The sequence below is a fragment of the Platichthys flesus genome, chromosome 14 (genome assembly GCF_949316205.1).
Source record: "Platichthys flesus chromosome 14, fPlaFle2.1, whole genome shotgun sequence".
Taxonomy (NCBI): Eukaryota; Metazoa; Chordata; class Actinopteri; order Pleuronectiformes; family Pleuronectidae; genus Platichthys; species Platichthys flesus.
In genome coordinates this window covers 19,899,623-19,918,947 of record NC_084958.1, presented here as the reverse complement: position 1 = coordinate 19,918,947, position 19,325 = coordinate 19,899,623, and the positions used below count along the sequence as shown (strand labels likewise).

At 43.0% G+C, this 19,325-nt stretch overlaps 1 protein-coding gene across 1 annotated transcript in view; it reads right to left on the bottom strand.

Moving 5' to 3' along the window:
* The window catches only part of LOC133968924 (collagen alpha-1(XI) chain-like), a 74,479-nt gene that overhangs the window by 16,694 nt on the left and 38,460 nt on the right, over positions 1-19,325 (bottom strand). Inside the window, exons 24-45 of the mRNA XM_062405182.1 lie at positions 19,134-19,178; positions 18,695-18,748; positions 18,559-18,603; positions 17,986-18,039; positions 17,848-17,892; positions 16,899-16,952; positions 16,691-16,798; positions 15,384-15,437; positions 12,566-12,619; positions 10,975-11,019; positions 10,622-10,675; positions 10,139-10,183; positions 9,789-9,842; positions 9,619-9,672; positions 8,794-8,847; positions 8,434-8,541; positions 8,204-8,293; positions 5,566-5,619; positions 2,775-2,882; positions 2,550-2,657; positions 1,392-1,445; positions 863-916 (exon numbers count right to left, since the gene is read on the bottom strand). Coding sequence (XP_062261166.1) covers positions 863-916; positions 1,392-1,445; positions 2,550-2,657; positions 2,775-2,882; positions 5,566-5,619; positions 8,204-8,293; positions 8,434-8,541; positions 8,794-8,847; positions 9,619-9,672; positions 9,789-9,842; positions 10,139-10,183; positions 10,622-10,675; positions 10,975-11,019; positions 12,566-12,619; positions 15,384-15,437; positions 16,691-16,798; positions 16,899-16,952; positions 17,848-17,892; positions 17,986-18,039; positions 18,559-18,603; positions 18,695-18,748; positions 19,134-19,178 — 1,395 coding nt within the window. The remainder of the gene's footprint in view (positions 1-862; positions 917-1,391; positions 1,446-2,549; positions 2,658-2,774; positions 2,883-5,565; positions 5,620-8,203; positions 8,294-8,433; positions 8,542-8,793; positions 8,848-9,618; positions 9,673-9,788; positions 9,843-10,138; positions 10,184-10,621; positions 10,676-10,974; positions 11,020-12,565; positions 12,620-15,383; positions 15,438-16,690; positions 16,799-16,898; positions 16,953-17,847; positions 17,893-17,985; positions 18,040-18,558; positions 18,604-18,694; positions 18,749-19,133; positions 19,179-19,325) is intronic.

Sequence of the window (19,325 nt, the reverse complement as noted above, 5' to 3'; positions counted from 1 at the left end):
ACCGCAATGAGGTGTTAGCTGCCCCGAGGCCATCAGAACATTGTTGTGCTGTTGTGTTAATGAGGTGGTTGGGAGGATGATGCTCTACAGCGTGCGCAGCAGTACTTTCTGCTAGGATTGCTGCCATGAGAGGGTATAGGCTGGAATTGGCAGGTTGGGCTACCATTGTCCTTTGCACACGGAAGGTCACAAGTTTATTCCTATATAACAATCACGAAGCAATGCATCATCTGAATTCATAACAAGTCAAGAAAACCTTGTGCCAAAGGTCAAGATGCCATAAACTGTGATGACAAAACTTTTTGTGCAGTATCCTGACATTATTGAGCTACATTACACAAGCTCGTATTACGTTACTCAAATATATTACAGGATTTAGATGGAATTTATGAAACATTATGATAATAAAGGTAGTGGGGTTTAAAAAAAAGGCTGGACTGCAGAGGCAGGAGAACAAAATAAATGCCTCCAGCATAAAGTACTCTGACCTCACTGGAACAGAGCTAAACGTCCATCCTGGGAATAAAACTCAATATGTATTTCTTAGTTCTAGGCATTTCGAAGTACCGACCATTAGGAGGTTGGTGTCTACCTTTTAAAAGTAAAAAACCTGCATACTCTACACATTACTCTGTACAGAATAAAGATGGACACAATTGGATAGCAGGTATCATCTGGTAACAAGTATTTCAATATTTGCCATTTTATTGTTGAGACTCAGATCGTGACATGTTGAATGAATACTCGTGAGCTCTTGTAGTAGAACTCTTTTCATTTGATGTTGTACTCCTGACTGTGATGTCCTTCAGCAAAAGTGTAAATAATGATATTTCATCAAACAGACCGAGAAAGTGACACTTACAGCTGGACCAGGAGCTCCGAGCACACCCTGAAGACCATTTGAACCTGGTGGACCCTGAAAACACAAGGAGTAATGAGTAATATGCAATCTGAAACAAGCTAGACTCATTGTTTCCATTTACACTAGAGCAGAATGGAAGATAATGATGAATCTGTATATACACCTGAACGGAAAGTAATTTATCATGGGGAGAAACAAATTTCAAAATTTACTCTATTTGTGATCCAAACCTCAGTTAGTTAAAAACACAGATGTTTAAAACTAGAATTGAGCAAACTGCTGTTCTTCATTATATTAAAGCAACCTTTTAGAAAACATAACAGCACTCCAGTTAATAATTTACAAGCTGGAGCCCATTTAGGGCACGATAACCTGAGATGATTCATTGCCAAGCTACTCATGTTCGATAATTAATTCAGCTCATTTGAGAATTCAGCGGCTAACGTCAGTGTTCTTTGCACAGTTTGCGTGGATTATCATTCAAAGTTATGTGAAAAGTTATAAAAGAGAGAACAAAATCCAGACTCACCAGTTCGCCCTTGTCTCCTTTGCCTCCCTTCTGTCCAGGTCCACCAACTTCTCCCTGTGGTGCAACACAAACAGCACAGCTCACATCTCTGCTCTGAGTTGTCCCCCATGTTTAGTCAAAGTCCAATACCTTAGTTTCACCTCTACCACCACGGGGGCGTTTCATGTTCCTCCAGAGATCCCATTGTGATTGGAGCGAATTAATTCATTGGCTTCCTGTCTAACCCCATGGGCAGTTTGATTGACATGATGGCAGATGTGACTGGGATTTGAGCGGCTTGATGGTTACAAATGCAAAGATGCAGATCTGTGGATCAACTGAGGGCTTTCTGGCCTGAGGGTAAACAGCATGTGTAAACTATTGGTGCTCCCAGTAAATATAACTGTTGATCTGTACACAGCGGTAACAAAATGGGGTGAACCCTTTGGAATTATCTGTATTTATGTATAAATCTATCTTCCTGTGATCGTTTATTCTAATTCTCAGTTTTTCAAGTTAAGTCCTTGGTGCAAATAAAAGTAATTAAAGTAGGTGACTCTAATATTCTCATGAATGTCGGTAGCCTTAAACCACTCAGTTCTAACCACACCCTCGACCTTGTTCTGGCTTATGGCTTTGGAATTTAACATTTAATAGTCGTCCCTCAGAATCCTCTTTTATCAGACCTCTATTTAATTACTTTGAAACTCCTATTACTGACCTAGACAGAAATGTCCTGATAGAGCTGTAACTAAATTTGAGAAAGTGATTCCATCTCCACTAAACTGAGGACTCCTGTGCTAAATTTAGTTCCTCCCAAATTCATTTTATCAACAGTGTTGCAGGCTCTACTGAGTCTTTCTCCTCGGTACATATAAGCTAATATAGTGAATACCCCAAAGAATAACACGGAAATTAAAGCTAGCATCGAAATAACTTGAAGGATATAACATTCCACCTAATCTGAATAATCCAGAGTAGTCTTGAAGGATAGTTATAAAACATATATACATGATTTTAGAGTTTGTTTGTTTCAGATGTTTGAGTAGAACTCTAAGAATGTAGGCGTCTGATTTCCATATTTATCCAACCGTTATGTTTTGAAAAATACTTAATTATCTAAGGTGGATATTCAAATGAAGGACTACAGGAGTTCTAGTATGTAAAGATGTGCTCTACCTTGTCACCGTCCTCTCCAGGGGGACCCTGAGGACCACCTGGGCCAGGAAGACCAACGGGACCTTGGATGCCATCACGGCCAGCGGGGCCCACGGGACCTTTCTCTCCCTAAACACAACATTGATAACAGACGTAAGGAACATTCACATCACCAGCAGACAAATCCTCAGTTTGCGGATTCACAGAAGAGTTTGACTGAACGAGGGGTTGAACAGGAATACTCACAGGGCCGCCCTTCTCTCCAGCGGGGCCGGGGGGCCCTTGGGGACCGTTGCGTCCTGTCAGACCAATGGGACCTCCAGGGCCAGCGGCACCTCTCTCTCCAGGTGAACCCTGTCACCAAGGAACACAGGCCAATCACTCACTGCTGCTTTAAATGGCCGTGAACAAGAAGTCCCGGAGAAAAGGTACAGTAGCACATACAAAGCCACAGGAACTTGGAGCATGAAAAGTTGACTCTGTTTGAAAGGCTGATGATTGAGTTAATCTAAAGAAACATTTTCTGTTTTTGTTATTTGGTTATTTACTTATTTGACAGCTGCAACGAGCTGTTACATCAATTATTTAAACTATGATTTATGAGATTTAAAATCCGTACCCCTCATGAACATTAACCCTGTTGTCGGCCTCAAAGCCAGAACTGTGGTGCTGAGACGATTCTTATGGAACTAACAGGGTTCTGACTTTCTATTGTTTGCCTGCATTAGCATGTCTGATTACCCTGCTCTCCACTCGTCGATGAGCAGGTGCCTCACATCACATAACGTGCAGCTACATCTGTGATCACCAGGTCATTATGGAGACAATCTACCTGAAGAGGGTCTGAGGTGCTGTCAAATGAACCACATGCATGTGTGTAGACCAATGATTCACCTGGATTCACTTGCAAGCACATCGACACACACACACACACACACACACACACACACACACACACACACACACACACACAGACACACACATACCCTAATTCAGCTGCCACCTGGCCTTCACATGCCTGGCCCATTCCATAATAGACATTGCCAGTAGTGACACACACACACACAGACACAATTCCAAACTGTCAGCCCCAGTCTGCCATCCTGCCCACAGGGACACACATATACACCATACACACTTAGTCACATTAACGCACACACACACACACGCGCACACACACACACAAGACAGAAGTTTCTTTGCCTAGTGTAACTTCGTATTCTATCTGAATATTTCCCTATCTCTCATTTCACCAATGTTTTTCTCCCACATGTGATTCTGTGGCGAGAGATCAAAACCCAAACACAAAAGCGTGCAGACACACAACCAGAGTTTGCCGTTCAGCTGGTCCCATTCATCCACCCTGTTTGCTGCTCAGCTCTTTCTTGGTCTGTCTCTTTCAAACGAATGCACACAAAACCTCTTAAAAGACTGTGAAACTGCAACACACACACTAACACACACACACACACACACACACACACACACACACACACACACACACGCAAAGACTTTCCCACAGCAAAACAGCAGCTCAGTGTCTGGCAGGAAATCGATGGAGGGAAATATCAGATCTCTCGTGTGCGTGGGCACTGTACGCTGTCCTCTCTCTCTCTTTTTTCTTTTTTCAGGGAGTTTTTCAAACGCTACCAAAACAGCCAATCACATGTTTTCATCCAGTTTCTCATTTTCAAGCCAATTTAAGAAAAACTATCTCATTTCAACGCGGCAACTATTTGACTCTTCCAGAGCGATAGCCTCTCTTCACTTTCATCATCTTTTCATCCGTGCTCTGCATATCCGCTGTCATCTAATCTGGTGTTGCTCTGTCGCTGGTGAGCAAAGAGGGAGGGTGGGGGTGGGGGGGCAATTATCGGGAGCCTGCGTTTAACGCTTGAACAAAATGTCAGGCGGTTCAAAGCTGCCTGTCAGTCAGCGTTCTGTGCAGATTCACCGCCAGAGCTCCCGGGGCTGGGCTCAAAGACAAAGGCAGCGAAAGAAGCGGCCCACTTATTTCATGGATTGCCCTGCCACTCCCGCTGCTTTTTAGGGTCCTACACTATGGGAGTGCATGTCAGAGACGTGGCACAGATAAAGTGCACGGCTGCAGCTACAGTGTCTAAAGAGATGCACATTACCCATCAATTAAGGGGGAGTCGGGGATTCATGGAAAGATGTTTGTGTGTTATTATTAACTGAGGGAAAAGTTTCTCTTACAGTGTCGGTCATACAATAATAAAAAAAAAAGGTGACACGAGAAAAACTTCCTCAATATGCGCCACAGCAGTTGCTAGGGTAACAATTACATGTAAGTGGAAACCATCACACACGAATCAAGATACTGGGATGATAAGTACTCATTGTTCAATGAGGCAATTAAGCATCATTAGACCGTTTTAATTTCACACCTACGACTATCTTTCAGCTGTTGTAACTTGAAACTATTTCTATCATCAACATGTGTTACATACATTCACAGGGTTTTTTATTTATAAACTGCGAAAACTCGATCATTATAAAACCACTTTAATCTTCCTCATTTAAAGTTTTCTTTTCTCACCCTAGTCGAGTGATAATGGAAAGAAGATGTGAAACCTTGATTTGTGAATATAGGCGATACAATTCTTTGTCTAATTTGATTTGATACTAAAACACAGAATCTTGTGTCTGAAAACAAAACACAACATTCAAATATCCATTTATTAAGAAAATAAGGGACTAAAAGTGTTTTATGATATTTTTCCAATTCAACTAAACCAAGAAAACCAGATAAAAATGACATTAGACATTTAACACTGCGATGCACATTCACATGTTTTCACCGTGCTGGTGTTGAATATTGATTTCACCCCTGCCCTGCTCTACTTCACCATCCTTCAAACACCGCGGCTTACATCGCACACACTGCCGAATCACGGGAGCACGGGAGCACGCAGCATGTGCAGCGACTCCATTCTCCAAAAGGCACAAAGTCACTTTTCACTGCAATTTCTGTGTGGTGGGAGAGATGAGGAAACCATAGCAACAGGCTACTTACGAGGGGGCCGGGGGGGCCCTGAGGCCCTTCTCCTCCCTTCAAGCCAGCTGGACCCTGAAAGCAGAGGACGGGAGAGGGTTAGATCTCGCTCGCTGCAGGCCGCCGCTCAATGCCATTCCACGAGCAGTGATTACAGCTGTCAAATGGAGCTTTAAATGTTACTGTGTGCGTGGATATGTGTGTGCATGCACGTGTGAATAACGATCAGTGAGCATGTGTGTGTGTGTGTGTGTGTGTGTGTGTGTGGAGGAGTTGGCATTAGGGTTAATACTAAAGAGCAGCAGCAATTACACGATTCAAAAGAAGAGAGGCAAATCATATACAGATTAAAATTCAGTCGCCCCTCTTGTTTTGAGTCTCAAGTAAAGTTTTCTATACCCTACACACGACAAATACCTCGTTAATTTATGTACATAAAAGATGTGCTTTCTCCTCATCTACGCCCACAGTCAGCACGTTATTACCTCCCGAAGTACTGAGGCAGCAGGTCAATAAAACACACCTCTTTTACTTCCAGCCTTCTCAGGCCCTGCAGATACATTTGATTTTACTTCTTTCTGCCACCTTCATCATAAAGAGCTGAAAGGCTCTTTGGCTGTGCCGCTCTCACTCACGAAAATTACATTGGAAATATCCAGCAGCACAGATTTTTACAGCTCCTACTTTCTGCCACAGGAACTGTTCACACTGAGGTCCATGGATTATCCAGAGGGACAAAATGGGAGTTCTTCAGTTGCTGAATTCTTCAAATTAAATATTTCAACTCTTCCCATACGCCTCCTTTGTCTTGGGGGGTTAAAGAAATCTCAGAGACAGACTATAACCAAAGCTAACTGAGCTAACAAAGCTAACCAAGGCAAACTGTGAGATGCCCGAAAAACAATATTATCTTTTATTATTTATCTATTGTCAAGATTATTAACTGATCTTATCAACTGTTGTTGTGTTGTAGATATCAGTACATCAAACACATTATCATTCCTATAAATCAACAGGTGACCCTGTGCAAACCGGGCTTCAGTTCAAACCTGTTTGCCCGGTTCACTCCTATATTACCTTTTTCCATTGTGTTGCGTATAGTAGCTGCAGAACAGAATACATTATGTGTTTGATAAGCAGAGCTGCAGGTGACGGGGCTGAAGGGGCGGGTGGGGGTAGAGACGGGGGTGATTTGCATATTCATAGATGCGTGAATACCAAATGAGGGAAAGGTTTAGAATTGCATCCAAGCCAATTTAAAGCCATAAAAGGATGTCCTTTAAAAATAAAAAATAAAAACGTCTAATTTTGAGGATGAGAGATGAGATTTTAAAAGTTCGATCAACGGCAGAAGAGACACTTTAAAAAGGAGCCAATAAATGAGCTTCAAAATAAAGTCCTCAGGTATGGTCCATCTATCTCTGAAACCTCAGTCACCTCCTCCAGATCACCGCCCTTGAAGGGCCGGGCCTATGCTGCTGAATCATAGCACCAGGAGGCTGAGGCTGCATATGGAAAACACAGTTCACTGGAGGCAGTAAAGACTTTCATTATAATAACTAATTTACAGGCTACAGCCGACAGAGCCAGGGGGGTGAGGAAGCTGCCAAGCTGGCTCTCCACCTCCCCAGCCTCCACAGTTTGCCACGCTGCATTAGAAGCCTGGAAGGTTCTCTCTGTGTCGGATACACACAAAAGTTATTTACTGGTGTGTATTTATTGTCGCTGTGCCTTTCCTCAAGACTCAGAGATGGGATAAAGAGAGTGTGTGTTTGTGTGTGAGAGAGTATGCCAAACACCAAAAGAGAAAAATGATCTATTCACGTAAGCACCTCGCAGCATAAGGAGCGAGATAAACGTTTATGCTCTTGCTTGTACAACAGGTGTTTGTGTCTGCGTGTGACTGGATGGGAACACTTCAACAGAGCGTGGGAGGATGTGTGTGTGTTTGTGTGTGTTTGTGTTTGTGCAGCGTGCTCTGAAGTTATGAAAAAGAAGCCATCCGCTCTGCACACACGGAGCAGACATCACCGCGGAGATAAGTCAGGGGCAGCGCTGTCGTCTTTTTCACTTAATGGTCGGCCTTGAAATTAGCTCGGGCCTCCGTCGCTCCCGAGCTGATCCTCCGTCAGCCTCTGAACAACCACCCACTCTCACCTTGAACTTCTTCTCACCCACGCCCACTCCCTTTGAGGATTCATTTTTAGTTGCCCGGGCTCGGCTGCACGCTCACAGAGTTGTGGGCTTTGACTCATTTTTCCATCTGATAGGATTCCTTCAAGAAAAGGCCCTGAAACTAGCGTAGCTGTGAATGTCGAGTTAAACGCTCTTATTACGACATATACCAGTTAAAGAGCTTCGCCAGAACCGTATTAACAACCCAGTATAACCTACTTCAACCTTGCTGAGTTAAATTATGACAAAGTGTGTTAATATTGTGTGTGGATTAGTCCTCTCCATTTGATCCATGTAAGCTAATTCTGCCCCTTGTCATCAGGTCCACTGCCAAGCCTGACATTTGGTTAAACAGCAGGTTGTTAGCCCGGTAATTAGAGTTTGGAGCTAAATTCAACCCAGTGTGTGGGAGGACACACTTCTTCGTGCACATGTGAGTATGTTTGCATTGGTGTGTTAAGAGTGTGTGTGGTCTGTGTGTTACCATGCCCCCTGGAAGACCTCTAGCACCCTGGAAGCCCCTCAGGCCGGCGGGTCCTGCCTTGCCACCAGGACCCTGAGGACCTGGATCACCCTACAGAGAGAGAGACGCAAGAATATCTGCATAACTAACATCTCAGACAATGTCAGGTAATGATTAAACACACAATTGCTTTAGGTGTTACACTAAGGCTTTAGAAGTCCAGTGTGCAGGATTTAGTGGAATCCATTTACCTTTCCACCCTCTTTCCCAGCAGCTCCAGGCAGACCTTGCTCACCAGGTGGACCAGGAGAACCTGGGTGCCCTCGCTCTCCGCTGGGTCCAGTCTCACCAGTTGGTCCCTGTCGAGCACAGCAGAGATGTGTTAAGGTCAATGTACGATAAATATGTGTTTACCTGTGTTCTAAAGGACATACAACATATGAATGCAATAGTTTTACTTTAGATAGTATTAGTGCTTCAAAGCCTTTTCATGCATCTTGATGGTTCACACATTTTTTGTTTTGTTATATACTAAGATTTCTCCAACACCAGACACAGGATGAAGGAGGAAGTAGATGTAACCATCGTAGTGAAGTGTGCTGTGTATCTACCTGTGGTCCAACCACCCCTCCGGGTCCTGGAGGTCCTGTCTTTCCTTGGAAGCCCTGAAGAGGAGGACGAAGAAATATGTTTATATGTATATTTTGATTAATTCAGACATATCACTCTAATTTGTTCAGTGTACAATATTTAATGTCGGCCACAAGCAGTCTCTGAGTCAAAACAATGTCAATAGACCTAGTTTAGTGATTTCATAAAGCAGCGTGGGATCATGGAAGTTGGTGTCAACAGCAGAGACGGGCAAAGCCACAGGTAAAGTGGATATGATGCAGTTAGAAAGTAACCAAAATTAAATGTCCTGCTTCCTTGAATAAAACCGTGGTTTTCTCTAGGTACACAAGTCAAAGTACACAAGTTAATCAAATATATAGTAATTTACTTAAAGAATATTACACACTACATCTTAGGTTCTTTTACTGCCCATTCTCACCCCATTGACAAACTAATTTCCAGTTACATTCAAAATATATGGAAAATGTATTCATCCCTCAGAGGGAGAGACATTTACAGGTAAACCTAATTAAACAGTATGGATCCCAATATATAGAATCAGGCCCGATGACTTGAGCTGAACAAACAATCAATAATCTTGGACTGAAATCAGTTTGCAGTGTCTATATTGTCGACAGCTTGTGCCTCACTCTCGCTCTGCAAACACCTTGACATTTCAGTTTCCTTCCCTCCGCGCTGTGTTTTCTGTATAACCTATCCGAGGGGGCGAAAGGCTGAGCCGGGGAGTGAGTCGGCACTAATGCACGATGTTCAGGATCAAGTGACAGGACACGACGCGTTCGGAGATGGAACTGTCCACTCACCGTCTCTCCTCTCTGTCCGGGATGACCGGGCAGCCCATCCTTTCCTGCCGGGCCCTGTGTGGGGGGTGAAAAATTGAACAGTTATACTGGTTGTAAGTGTGTTTTAACATGTAAAAGGCAAACTGGGAAATGGTTTGCTGTGGACGGACAGTTTGACAGCAGCTACTTACGTTGGGTCCTTTGGGTCCAGGGAAGCCGACGGGTCCCTGTGGTCCATTAGGTCCCTGGGATGAAAATTAAATGGAGTGAGTGAGTGGAGAAACACAACATGACAAAAGTTGTCAAAGCAGTTTAATATTAAATGACAACTTCCCCTTTTGTGCCATTTTCATAGGGAAACAATTTTCTTCATCTTTCCAGTGACAATTAAATGAATCCACCTTTTGATTATTTTAATGAGAGAAATAGCTGTGGTTCACTTTGAGTTAAGATTCAAGTAGAATGTCCCTGAGGTACTTTTACTGTTGAACTCTAAACCTCAATATATCAAGAGCCACTGAAGAAACAGCCTGGTACTGACCCTCTCTCCTGGTGGGCCGGCAGGTCCATCATTGCCTGAGGTGCCCTGAGGAAAAAGAAAAGGGTCAAAGGAAAAGTTTGTCAAAAACGTCAAAGTCTGAAATGGACCTGAAATAAACTACAAAGCAACTCACATCCTCTGATCATAGATACAACTGAATGGTATTGCAGGTGGGAAATAGTAAAAGTAAAAGTAAGCCCACGTCAGTTCTCCAGTTATAGGAACTTAAAATCAAATTAATAACAATAACCAGGAAATAGAAGTGGTCCTAAATCGCTTCCTTGAGGGACACCACTCATTAGAACCTCCCATTTATTGCCATTCAAATATGTCACAACAATTCAACCTCTATTAGTAACAACTGACCAATTATATAAAATGCAATATTCCACCTCTGATCTGTGTTATTGTGTTTTGGACATTTAGACACATTCCTTTTCAATGAACTGAATTCCACAAGTCAACAATGACCCTGGTTCTCACCTTGGCACCTGGTTTCCCTGTTGGTCCTCTTGCACCGCGTCCACCACGTGGACCCTGGACACAGTTTATAATACAATGCAGCAATGTTCTGGTAAACAAATGCCTTTTTAAAGAATTGTGCTCTATTTTAGAACATCTAACAATAGCATAACAAAACAAACCAACAAGGTTATCAGCGTCTACTGCCCTCCCCGCCTGTTTCTACAATTCCCCATGCAGTGCATATCTCCTTCAAATGAGGAGGAAAATAAAGGCTATACATGACTACACAGAGGAGGAGATTTTCATTTGAACACACTAAATCATTAATGTGGATGGCTCGGGCTGCGTGGGCAGACAGTAGGATGTCTTACCGTTGGGCCACGTTGCCCTCTGGGGCCAGATTTGCCGGCGATTCCCTGAGAAAGAAAAACAAAAGCTTTGATTTAGCACAGGATCAACAGTCAGTGTGAGTAAAACTTCATCTCTCCTCACAAGTTTGAGCCAAAGAAATTCGAGAATACAACTATACGGGGGGACAGAGATGAGCGCTGAGGGGGTTAGGGACTCGAAATGGAATCATCTGAGCGTCTTTGGACACAAAAAAAGATATAATCAAATTGCTAAGTGGTTACACACAGGCACTTGACAGGTTGAACCACCTGTCAGTTGTAGCCCGATGGGGCCGGGAGGTGTCAGCCTCTCAATGTCCGTCTCAGAGCGGAGAGGAGCTTGTCTCGTCAATAATAACCCTCCCCACCATTCTGCCACCCTCACTCTCCTCGCTTAAGCTCTAACCCTTTTTCATGGTTTTATCTCAGATTAAGGTAAATCTTGATGTTACAACATGTGATGATAGCTGTTGGGAGTGAGTGTGGCAGAAAGCTTTGGCAAAAGCTTGGAGCACAGCCCGTCCTTATTTCAAAATGACAGTGAGGTAAATAAATACATGTTTTTTTCCTGGTGTGTTGTGCCGGAGCTTGACTGGTCTGTTCTGAACTCAGCTCCATCCAGAAGAGCTGGAACAACTGGCTTTATCACTTAAGTGGTTGAGGAGAAAATAATCAAAAAGCATGTTTCCAAAATCTCATGGAAAGTCAACACAACAAAGTGGAGACTGTTATAACATATATGAAAATATATATATATATATAATATTGCTATTCAAATATTTAATAATGTCAGTTCAGGAGTCGAGGCACTTTGTTCTGGTGTTACCATACATTTAAAATGCAGATTATACACAGTTGGGTTATAAAAACAGTCACATACATATTCGGTTAGATGGTTAAATGATGATGATATCCATGTTAATATATTCTTAAAGTATGCAAAGCGTCCTGTCTATGGTTTATGTTGCACTAAGAAAAATGCTGAAGTAAATGTTAAATCAATACTTGACTCTATTTTATGCCTGGCACCAGTAAAGTCTTAGGGCCTTTTTAATCTAAGAGTCAAGACATATTTACAACCTGTCGTCGCCACCTACGTGCGCAGCATCGACCCATAATTGACATTTATTGATTTGGAGTATCCGGCGTCAGCGTGTTGTCAGTTTAGTTGCTGCATTTGCCAACTTATTGCATTTAGAGCACAGATGTAAAGGAGTCTTTCCGTTTGAATGGAGAAAATAAACCATCAGGTAAAATTCTTAATTTTAGGATCATTATGTTATTACTAAAATCTTCTCCTATTGTTTATCGACGTCTAAACTTTTTGAATTGTTGCCAAAGTCAGAAATAATATCCCCAAAAAAGCCTGAAGGTCCAGAACACACAAGGTATACTGTGAAAGCATCAGTTATTTATTGTGCATCTTAAACTGCTACAATAATCCTTGACCATGATGTGTTTTAATATTTTACATCCTCTGCACTTACTTCCCTTTTGCTAACTAGGAAACCCCTTAGTGACTGAGAGTGTTTGTCTTCAACAGGAAGGAGCATAATGAATTTTTCTGACTTACCCTTGCTCCTTTCTCGCCATTTGCCCCAGGGAACCCTGGGAAGCCATTTGAGCCCTGCAAGACACATAAAGAACAAGTGAGTGAGAGGAAAAGAGAAACAGAAAAAGGTGAGAGTGAGGGGGAGGTATAATATAAGAGAGGACCTCACAGCGTCCCTCTCGTGCTTTACTGACAAAGGATAATTAAAGGGCCGACCATAAATACTGCAACACCGGCCAGCACATTGTTTCCATTAGGTTACAGTTAATGATTTGTGAGGTCCCGGCTGATAAATGAGCACCTTACTTTAAATGCTTCCAACAAACTCAGTGGGATACTTTCTTCCTCCTCCCTGTGAGAGAAGTGCTGTTGGGATGTTGGCACAGTCGGGAGGCAGGAACAGGAAGTTAACCAAAAACTGCCAGAGGGAGCAAATAAAGACAAAGGACGGGGAGAGAGCAGCTCCCCTTTGATACCCATCAGCAATTTAGTTATTGGGCTTTCGCGGGCTGTGCCCTCTGATAGCAGGGACGGTGCCAGTCAAACAAATACTCGGGGAGTGGAATCACTATTGGATGAATGAAATGAGTTCCAAGCAGCTTAGCAGTGCAGGGTCACTTCATGCAACATTAAGTGGGATAAACGCTGAATACATTACGGCTATTTAAGTTAAATATTTATTCGTCTGCGGTTTGTCTTTGTGTTTCGAACATAATCCGATGCAGATCACATCTGCAGCGCCCGCTACCGATCACATGCATATGTATACGAGGCGTAATTCTGTGTCGTATGCGCCGGAGCAGCCTAACAAGGTGCCGTGGGCAGAATTTGCAAGAGGTTAAATTGCTCAACAGTTTCGGAGGCAGCAGGAAAAGCAGATCTGTGCAGTTTAATGAGTTTTTCACAGAGGTGCAGTTATGGTAAACTGAAAGGATCACCGGCACTGGACGAGCCTGACTTGTGCCACAGAGATAAGACGGCACGCTGGAGCTGTCGCCAAATGGCATCGGGAATTAACGGTGTGGCAAGGCTGTTAACAGAGGGTGATGGGGTGCAGCAGCCAAAACCACAGCCAGTGGAGGGATTCGAGCAGGCGGCTGATGGACGAGGGATAAAGGCAAACGAGCAGCCTCACCGGCAGTGACCCTGAACCTACTCACGGGGACAATGTGACATTTTACAACACTGTGTTACTGTGCAATGGTTTAACAGGCTAAAAACTGAGGGGATAATAAGGTTCGGTGAAGCATACAGTAAATTATCTTAGGTACTGGTCTCTGAGAGCGTTCCCATTATAAGTTACCACTGACAGCTTCAAACTTAGTTTCAACTTACATCTTTTAAACGCTGGAAAGAAAAGAAGAAGAGAGCGTGGCGCTGTTTATACCGCGGCGGAGTCAAGATGCCTTTATTCTCTGCCTGCCTCTCTCTCTCTCCAAAAACGCTTTCTTTGAAGGAGTGTAAAAAGAAGATGGGATCCACTGGGGACCTTTGTGGGCAGCCTTTGTCTAAAAAGATTTTCATGGACACAAACAGAAGGGAATCCTTTGTGTTTTCCTTATTACTGCAAGCTCTTATTGCTTATTCGTTACAGCCATTTCACTTGAACTGGTTTACTCCACAGTGAGATGCGCCAAAGCTAAACAAAGAGGACTACCTGGCTTTAAATGAATGTAACAAATGGATGAAATCATCGCACTCCTCTGAGTCTCTCCCACTTTAATTCGGTCTTGTGCTAATTCGTGCTCCGCACTCGGCTCTGATCCTGCTGACACTAACAGACCGAGCAGGAGATTGGCCGGTCTGGATGTTGTGAGAGAGGGTGTGTCCGACCCATCATCTCAGGGCCAAGCTGTCAGTGCTGACAGCAGCAGAGGGGAACCGGCTGCAGCAGCACATCTCGATGGTCAGCGCTGCGGCTCGAGGAACGCCAGAGGGTTAGATAATGTCTGGAGGAGTTTAAGGAGGGGAGACGGCTGATGACTGCGGCAGGTGACCGTGCATGTAAGCTTCCTGCAAGAGTTTGTGGCAAGCAGAGCGCCGTGTGTGTCTGCTCGGGTTTGTGTCCGGGCAGATCAGGGTCGATCAGCAAATCAGCAAGTTTTAGAGAGGACACGCAGGAGCAAATTTAGAAATGAGTGAACGCTGATCAGGGGGCAGATCCAGGACTTGTTTTCATTTCCTTTACCATTGCTGGATAGAGTATTTTTCATCATTTCCATAATTATGTGTCAATCTCGAGGAAATTGTTCAGACTCATTAAGGCCATTGGTCGTGATAAGTGCAGATCCATATTAAAATCTGGATCTAGTAGATTTAAACGTGCTTTCACGGTGGTGAAGGCTTTTTTCAGACACTGTATCGGAACTGATTAGAGTTACAAACCTGTAACGTACAAGCTGAGAGATGTTTCAAATTGAAGTCGCCTGTTGGGCCTTAGTGGAAGCATGAGCTCTACTGAGTGCAACACTAGTTTACAATTAAGTTCAAGTTTAAACATTAAAATCAAGCTTTAATAACATTTCTTAACCATAAAGAATATGTTTTTAATAAATATGTCAGCCCTTATGCTTCTTACTCCTTAATATCAGTTTTGGCATTGGCACTGAAAAAAATTTGTGTCATTCCGACACATGTTTAAGCTTCATAGTTTCCACTCTGATAAGCAGACTGGAAAAATTGTCCCTGTAAAGTTCACATTATTGCAGCTTGCTCTTCTGCTGAACTGCCCCTCAACCTTGAATAATATCTCCACCCATGACCTCCGACCTCTCAGTGGATTCAGGGGAGCAGAACTAATTTCCACACACCGCCCGGCGGAGGTTGGTGCATCACGTACCTTGGAGCCTTGTCTTCCAGGGTAACCAGGCAAACCGGGGACTCCAAGTTTTCCCTAAGAAAAGAAAAACAAAACAAAAGACACTGTATTCTCATTGTGTCACCGGAGACTGCAGGAAAGTTCACAGAAGCGTTAAAGCAATAAACTTATAGCAGTAAAGTTTTACTGCTGGTGTGGGAATTATTTTAATACCATGTTTATGAACATGACATCATCCGGGCACACTGTTTTCTGCGTTTTGCACCCAAATGTGGATCCATGCTGGTCCATCTAGACTCTTTTCGATAGTGTATGGTCATTATGAATTTCACAGAATCTGATGCAACTCTCCTGGGTGCGTTCAAACATAAAGGTCAAGTCATATATTCTCATGAAGAGACTTTGAATCTGAGACTTCTCACGCTGGAATGTGTATTGCTGCAAAACTCAAGATGATGATCACAAGAAGAAATGTGAAATTTATTGATTTGATTTTTCAATATTAGTGATATACAGCAGCAGAAGTATAGCCTTGAGAAGGTTTAATATTAATATATATATATATCATAAAGTCTGCTGTCACACCAGGTGGGATGAGTTTATCTGTGAGGGGTAGGTCGATTTCAGTTGTAGCAACAAAGATTAAAATAACAAGCGGTAAATCATTTTTCTTAAGACTCCTTTTCAAATGGTGTTTAATAATCTTTCAGTATTTCCCTTCCACAGCTATTGACATCATCATTTCTTCTTTCTGGGAGGATTACTGGGTTTTTATTGAGCTGTTTCATCCACAAACCAGTTGATCCAAACCTATTAACTGTATAAGAAAACAGCTCATTAATTAAAGCTCATCAAAACAACCCTTACTACTGTCCTGAAACCGACAAGGGTCTTATTTTCAATAGTATGAATACTGCAGCACTACACAGCGAGGAGCTCACTGGAGGAGCGTTGTCAACATGAGCCAATTAAAACGAGTCTGAGTGCCGAGCTGAAGGCAGCTGGAGGAGACTCGAAACCTCACATGATCAAAACGGCTGCGAAAACCGAAGTGGACTGTTCCTCACAGACCTGTGTCTTTCCGGCTCAGTTCCCTAAAGACGTGTTATTAGATCCCTGTTGTACTGCTCTGTTTTTCAGTCCCACAGCCCCCCGGAATACTTTATCCATTCACATATGAGGGACTATTTATGTGTGAATGTCTTCTTTCTTTTATTACACTCTAAAGCATGTTGGCTAACCCTAGGCTTAAAACAACACAATAATCAATAAAGGTATTACGGAGAATCCACAGCTTTATAATCCAGTTTTAGCTGTTGATAATTTACCTTCTCTCCGGCTGATCCCAAGGGGCCGGACTCTCCTCCAGGTCCTGATTTGCCCTTGGGGCCCTCTGGACCGTCCTCTCCTCTGGCTCCATCCACACCGATCTCGCCCTGGATGCAAAGAATACACGCGTTCAATTCCCTTTACTAAAGCACATGGTTTTTCTCTTATGTGAGTGTCATTTTGGGATTTTTGCTGTTGATAATTCACCTTGTCGCCCTTGAGACCCATGTCTCCCTTGAAGCCGGGGAATCCATCTTCTCCCTGAAGACGAAAAGGACAAAAGTAGTAGGTTATTGTTCGGAGCTGAGAGTTGAGTCCATTATCTCAGAGACAAACTTATACTTAAAATGTATATTTCTGTATGAAAGATGGAATCTACAACTCTTTACACATAAAGCAATGAACCCTGATTCAATGTTAAAGTGATAAAACAATAGGGATAATAACAGTGATCAACATTTACAGTTATGCTGACTGAGGTACACAGGCTCATTAAGACAGATTCATACTGACATCTAGCGGCCATTTAGGCAAAGCATCCACATGAGCGCTTCTGAAGTTAGTGTTATTCTACTGACATCTGGTGGTTCACACTGAGAATGCAGTTTTTAACTTTTTCAAAAGTCCCTTGGTAGTTGTTGCATGAAAGCTGAACTCTCCAGTTTATATTACATTATATAAAGTTTTATTATAATAAATTATATTATATCACAAGACAGTAAAATATGATCATCCTATAACTTGAAGTCTTGGCATTGTGAAGATGTTTACAACAGAATACATGAGACATTAGCTTTTAATGACATATTCAAGTATTTCAGTTAATTTCTCCAGTTCCCTAATGATTATTGTTGGATCTGCACAGAGTGGCATCAGGCTACGTTCAGCACAGAGATCCAAGGAAACAAAGCCAACTGATCAATCTGCACTGGGACTGCCGAACAAACAGCCTCATTCTAGTTTAATGCTCCACGCTCAATTACAGCCCGGCGGCGTGACGACTTAACTGCCAGCCTGATGGGCCTCTATGAGAGTTCTTTCCACTGGCTGGATTCAAATGAAGCCTCATTTGAGGAAGGAATTACAACTGTGATGGCAGAGGAATGACATTCGTCAGCCACGCTGAACAGAAGGAGGAGAGCAGGGAGGCGTTTACCTTTTCTCCTTTGCCACCTTTTAGACCTCTGATGCCCTCGGCTCCCTGGAGAGAAAATAACAGTGGGAATGACATTCAGGGAGGATGTGTAAGTGTCATGGCAGGGTGCTGGTACTGGATGATGGAGACGGCGCTTACTTTCACACCACGAGGCCCAGGGTAGCCGATGGATCCCATAGGACCAGGATGACCCTAAAAGGTTAAGAAACAGTATGTGATGTACATTCTTTACAGAGTTTTTTGTCTCTGATGTATATTCACTGATGATTTTTTCCAAAAGTGAATGGACAGTACCATCTGATTCCTACTGGTTCATGACTTAACACATAACAAATATTTTTTTTATGCACAAGGTTTCACCACATCCAAACTTTTAAAAACCCACAGTGCAGCCTGTGAAAATGATTTAACCTCCATGCAGCAAAACAGTGCTGGAAAAAATTAGAATCATATCAGATGTCTGAAACTAAGGAGTTTTATCAGCTGGGATTGTCCTTCATGAACTAATATGTTATTGTCAATCTCTGACTAAATACTGACCATAAAAATCCTATATTCACACCTGATGCTATCTAAATTGCCCTTCACACACACTTAACCCTCAACAGATGCTAAATATGATATTTGCAGTAACTGCCTGTGCAGCGACACTTTGGGGAAAAAACATAATTACCCATTTCACTGTGAAAATCCAAACTACATGATACTCACTGATGTTCCTTTCTCGCCTGCAGGGCCCTCTTTGCCTGGATGACCCTGGAACAGATTTCATGATTTTTATTTACATCAAGAGGTGAAGATGTAAATGAACGAATGGTATTAAAATGATAGTGAGTGGGAAACTTACAGGAGGACCATCTGCACCAGAAAGCCCAGCCAAGCCTTGTTTACCTTGAGGTCCCTACAGAGACAGAATAACAGTCACGTCAGACAGACAGAGAGACAGAGAGACAGACAGACTACACCAGTATAACTGCCAAGAGTTCAAATTCTGTTTTATATATTACTAAATCCACAAAACCACTAAACAATACTTTGAGTCACACGGAGTAAGTGCTTATGCAGGGGCGCTCTCACAGTGAAATCTACATAGTTTGCATGTGTGCACGTGTGTGTGTGTGTTTCAGCCAGCAGGGCTGTGCGGAGCCGGCAGTCAAAGGCCTACAGCTCAGACAGCACAGGTCTGCAGAATCACTTATGAGGTCCTGACTGAAGCGTTCACTTATCGGTGCAGCAGAGATGTGGTGGGAGGACTGGAGGGAGGACTGGGATCCCACTTTACTTACTTTCTCACCGGGACCCCCGATTGGACCTTGAGGACCAATAAGACCCTGGAACACAATGGAAACATGGATTAGAACAGTCAAGCTCTTTTAGTCGTTTTCCAATAACAGGACTTGGCAGAATGACGAACAGAACAGAACACTGTTTTTTGTCAGTATTGAAAAGTCTGTGTGATGCGTCTGTAATTTACATAT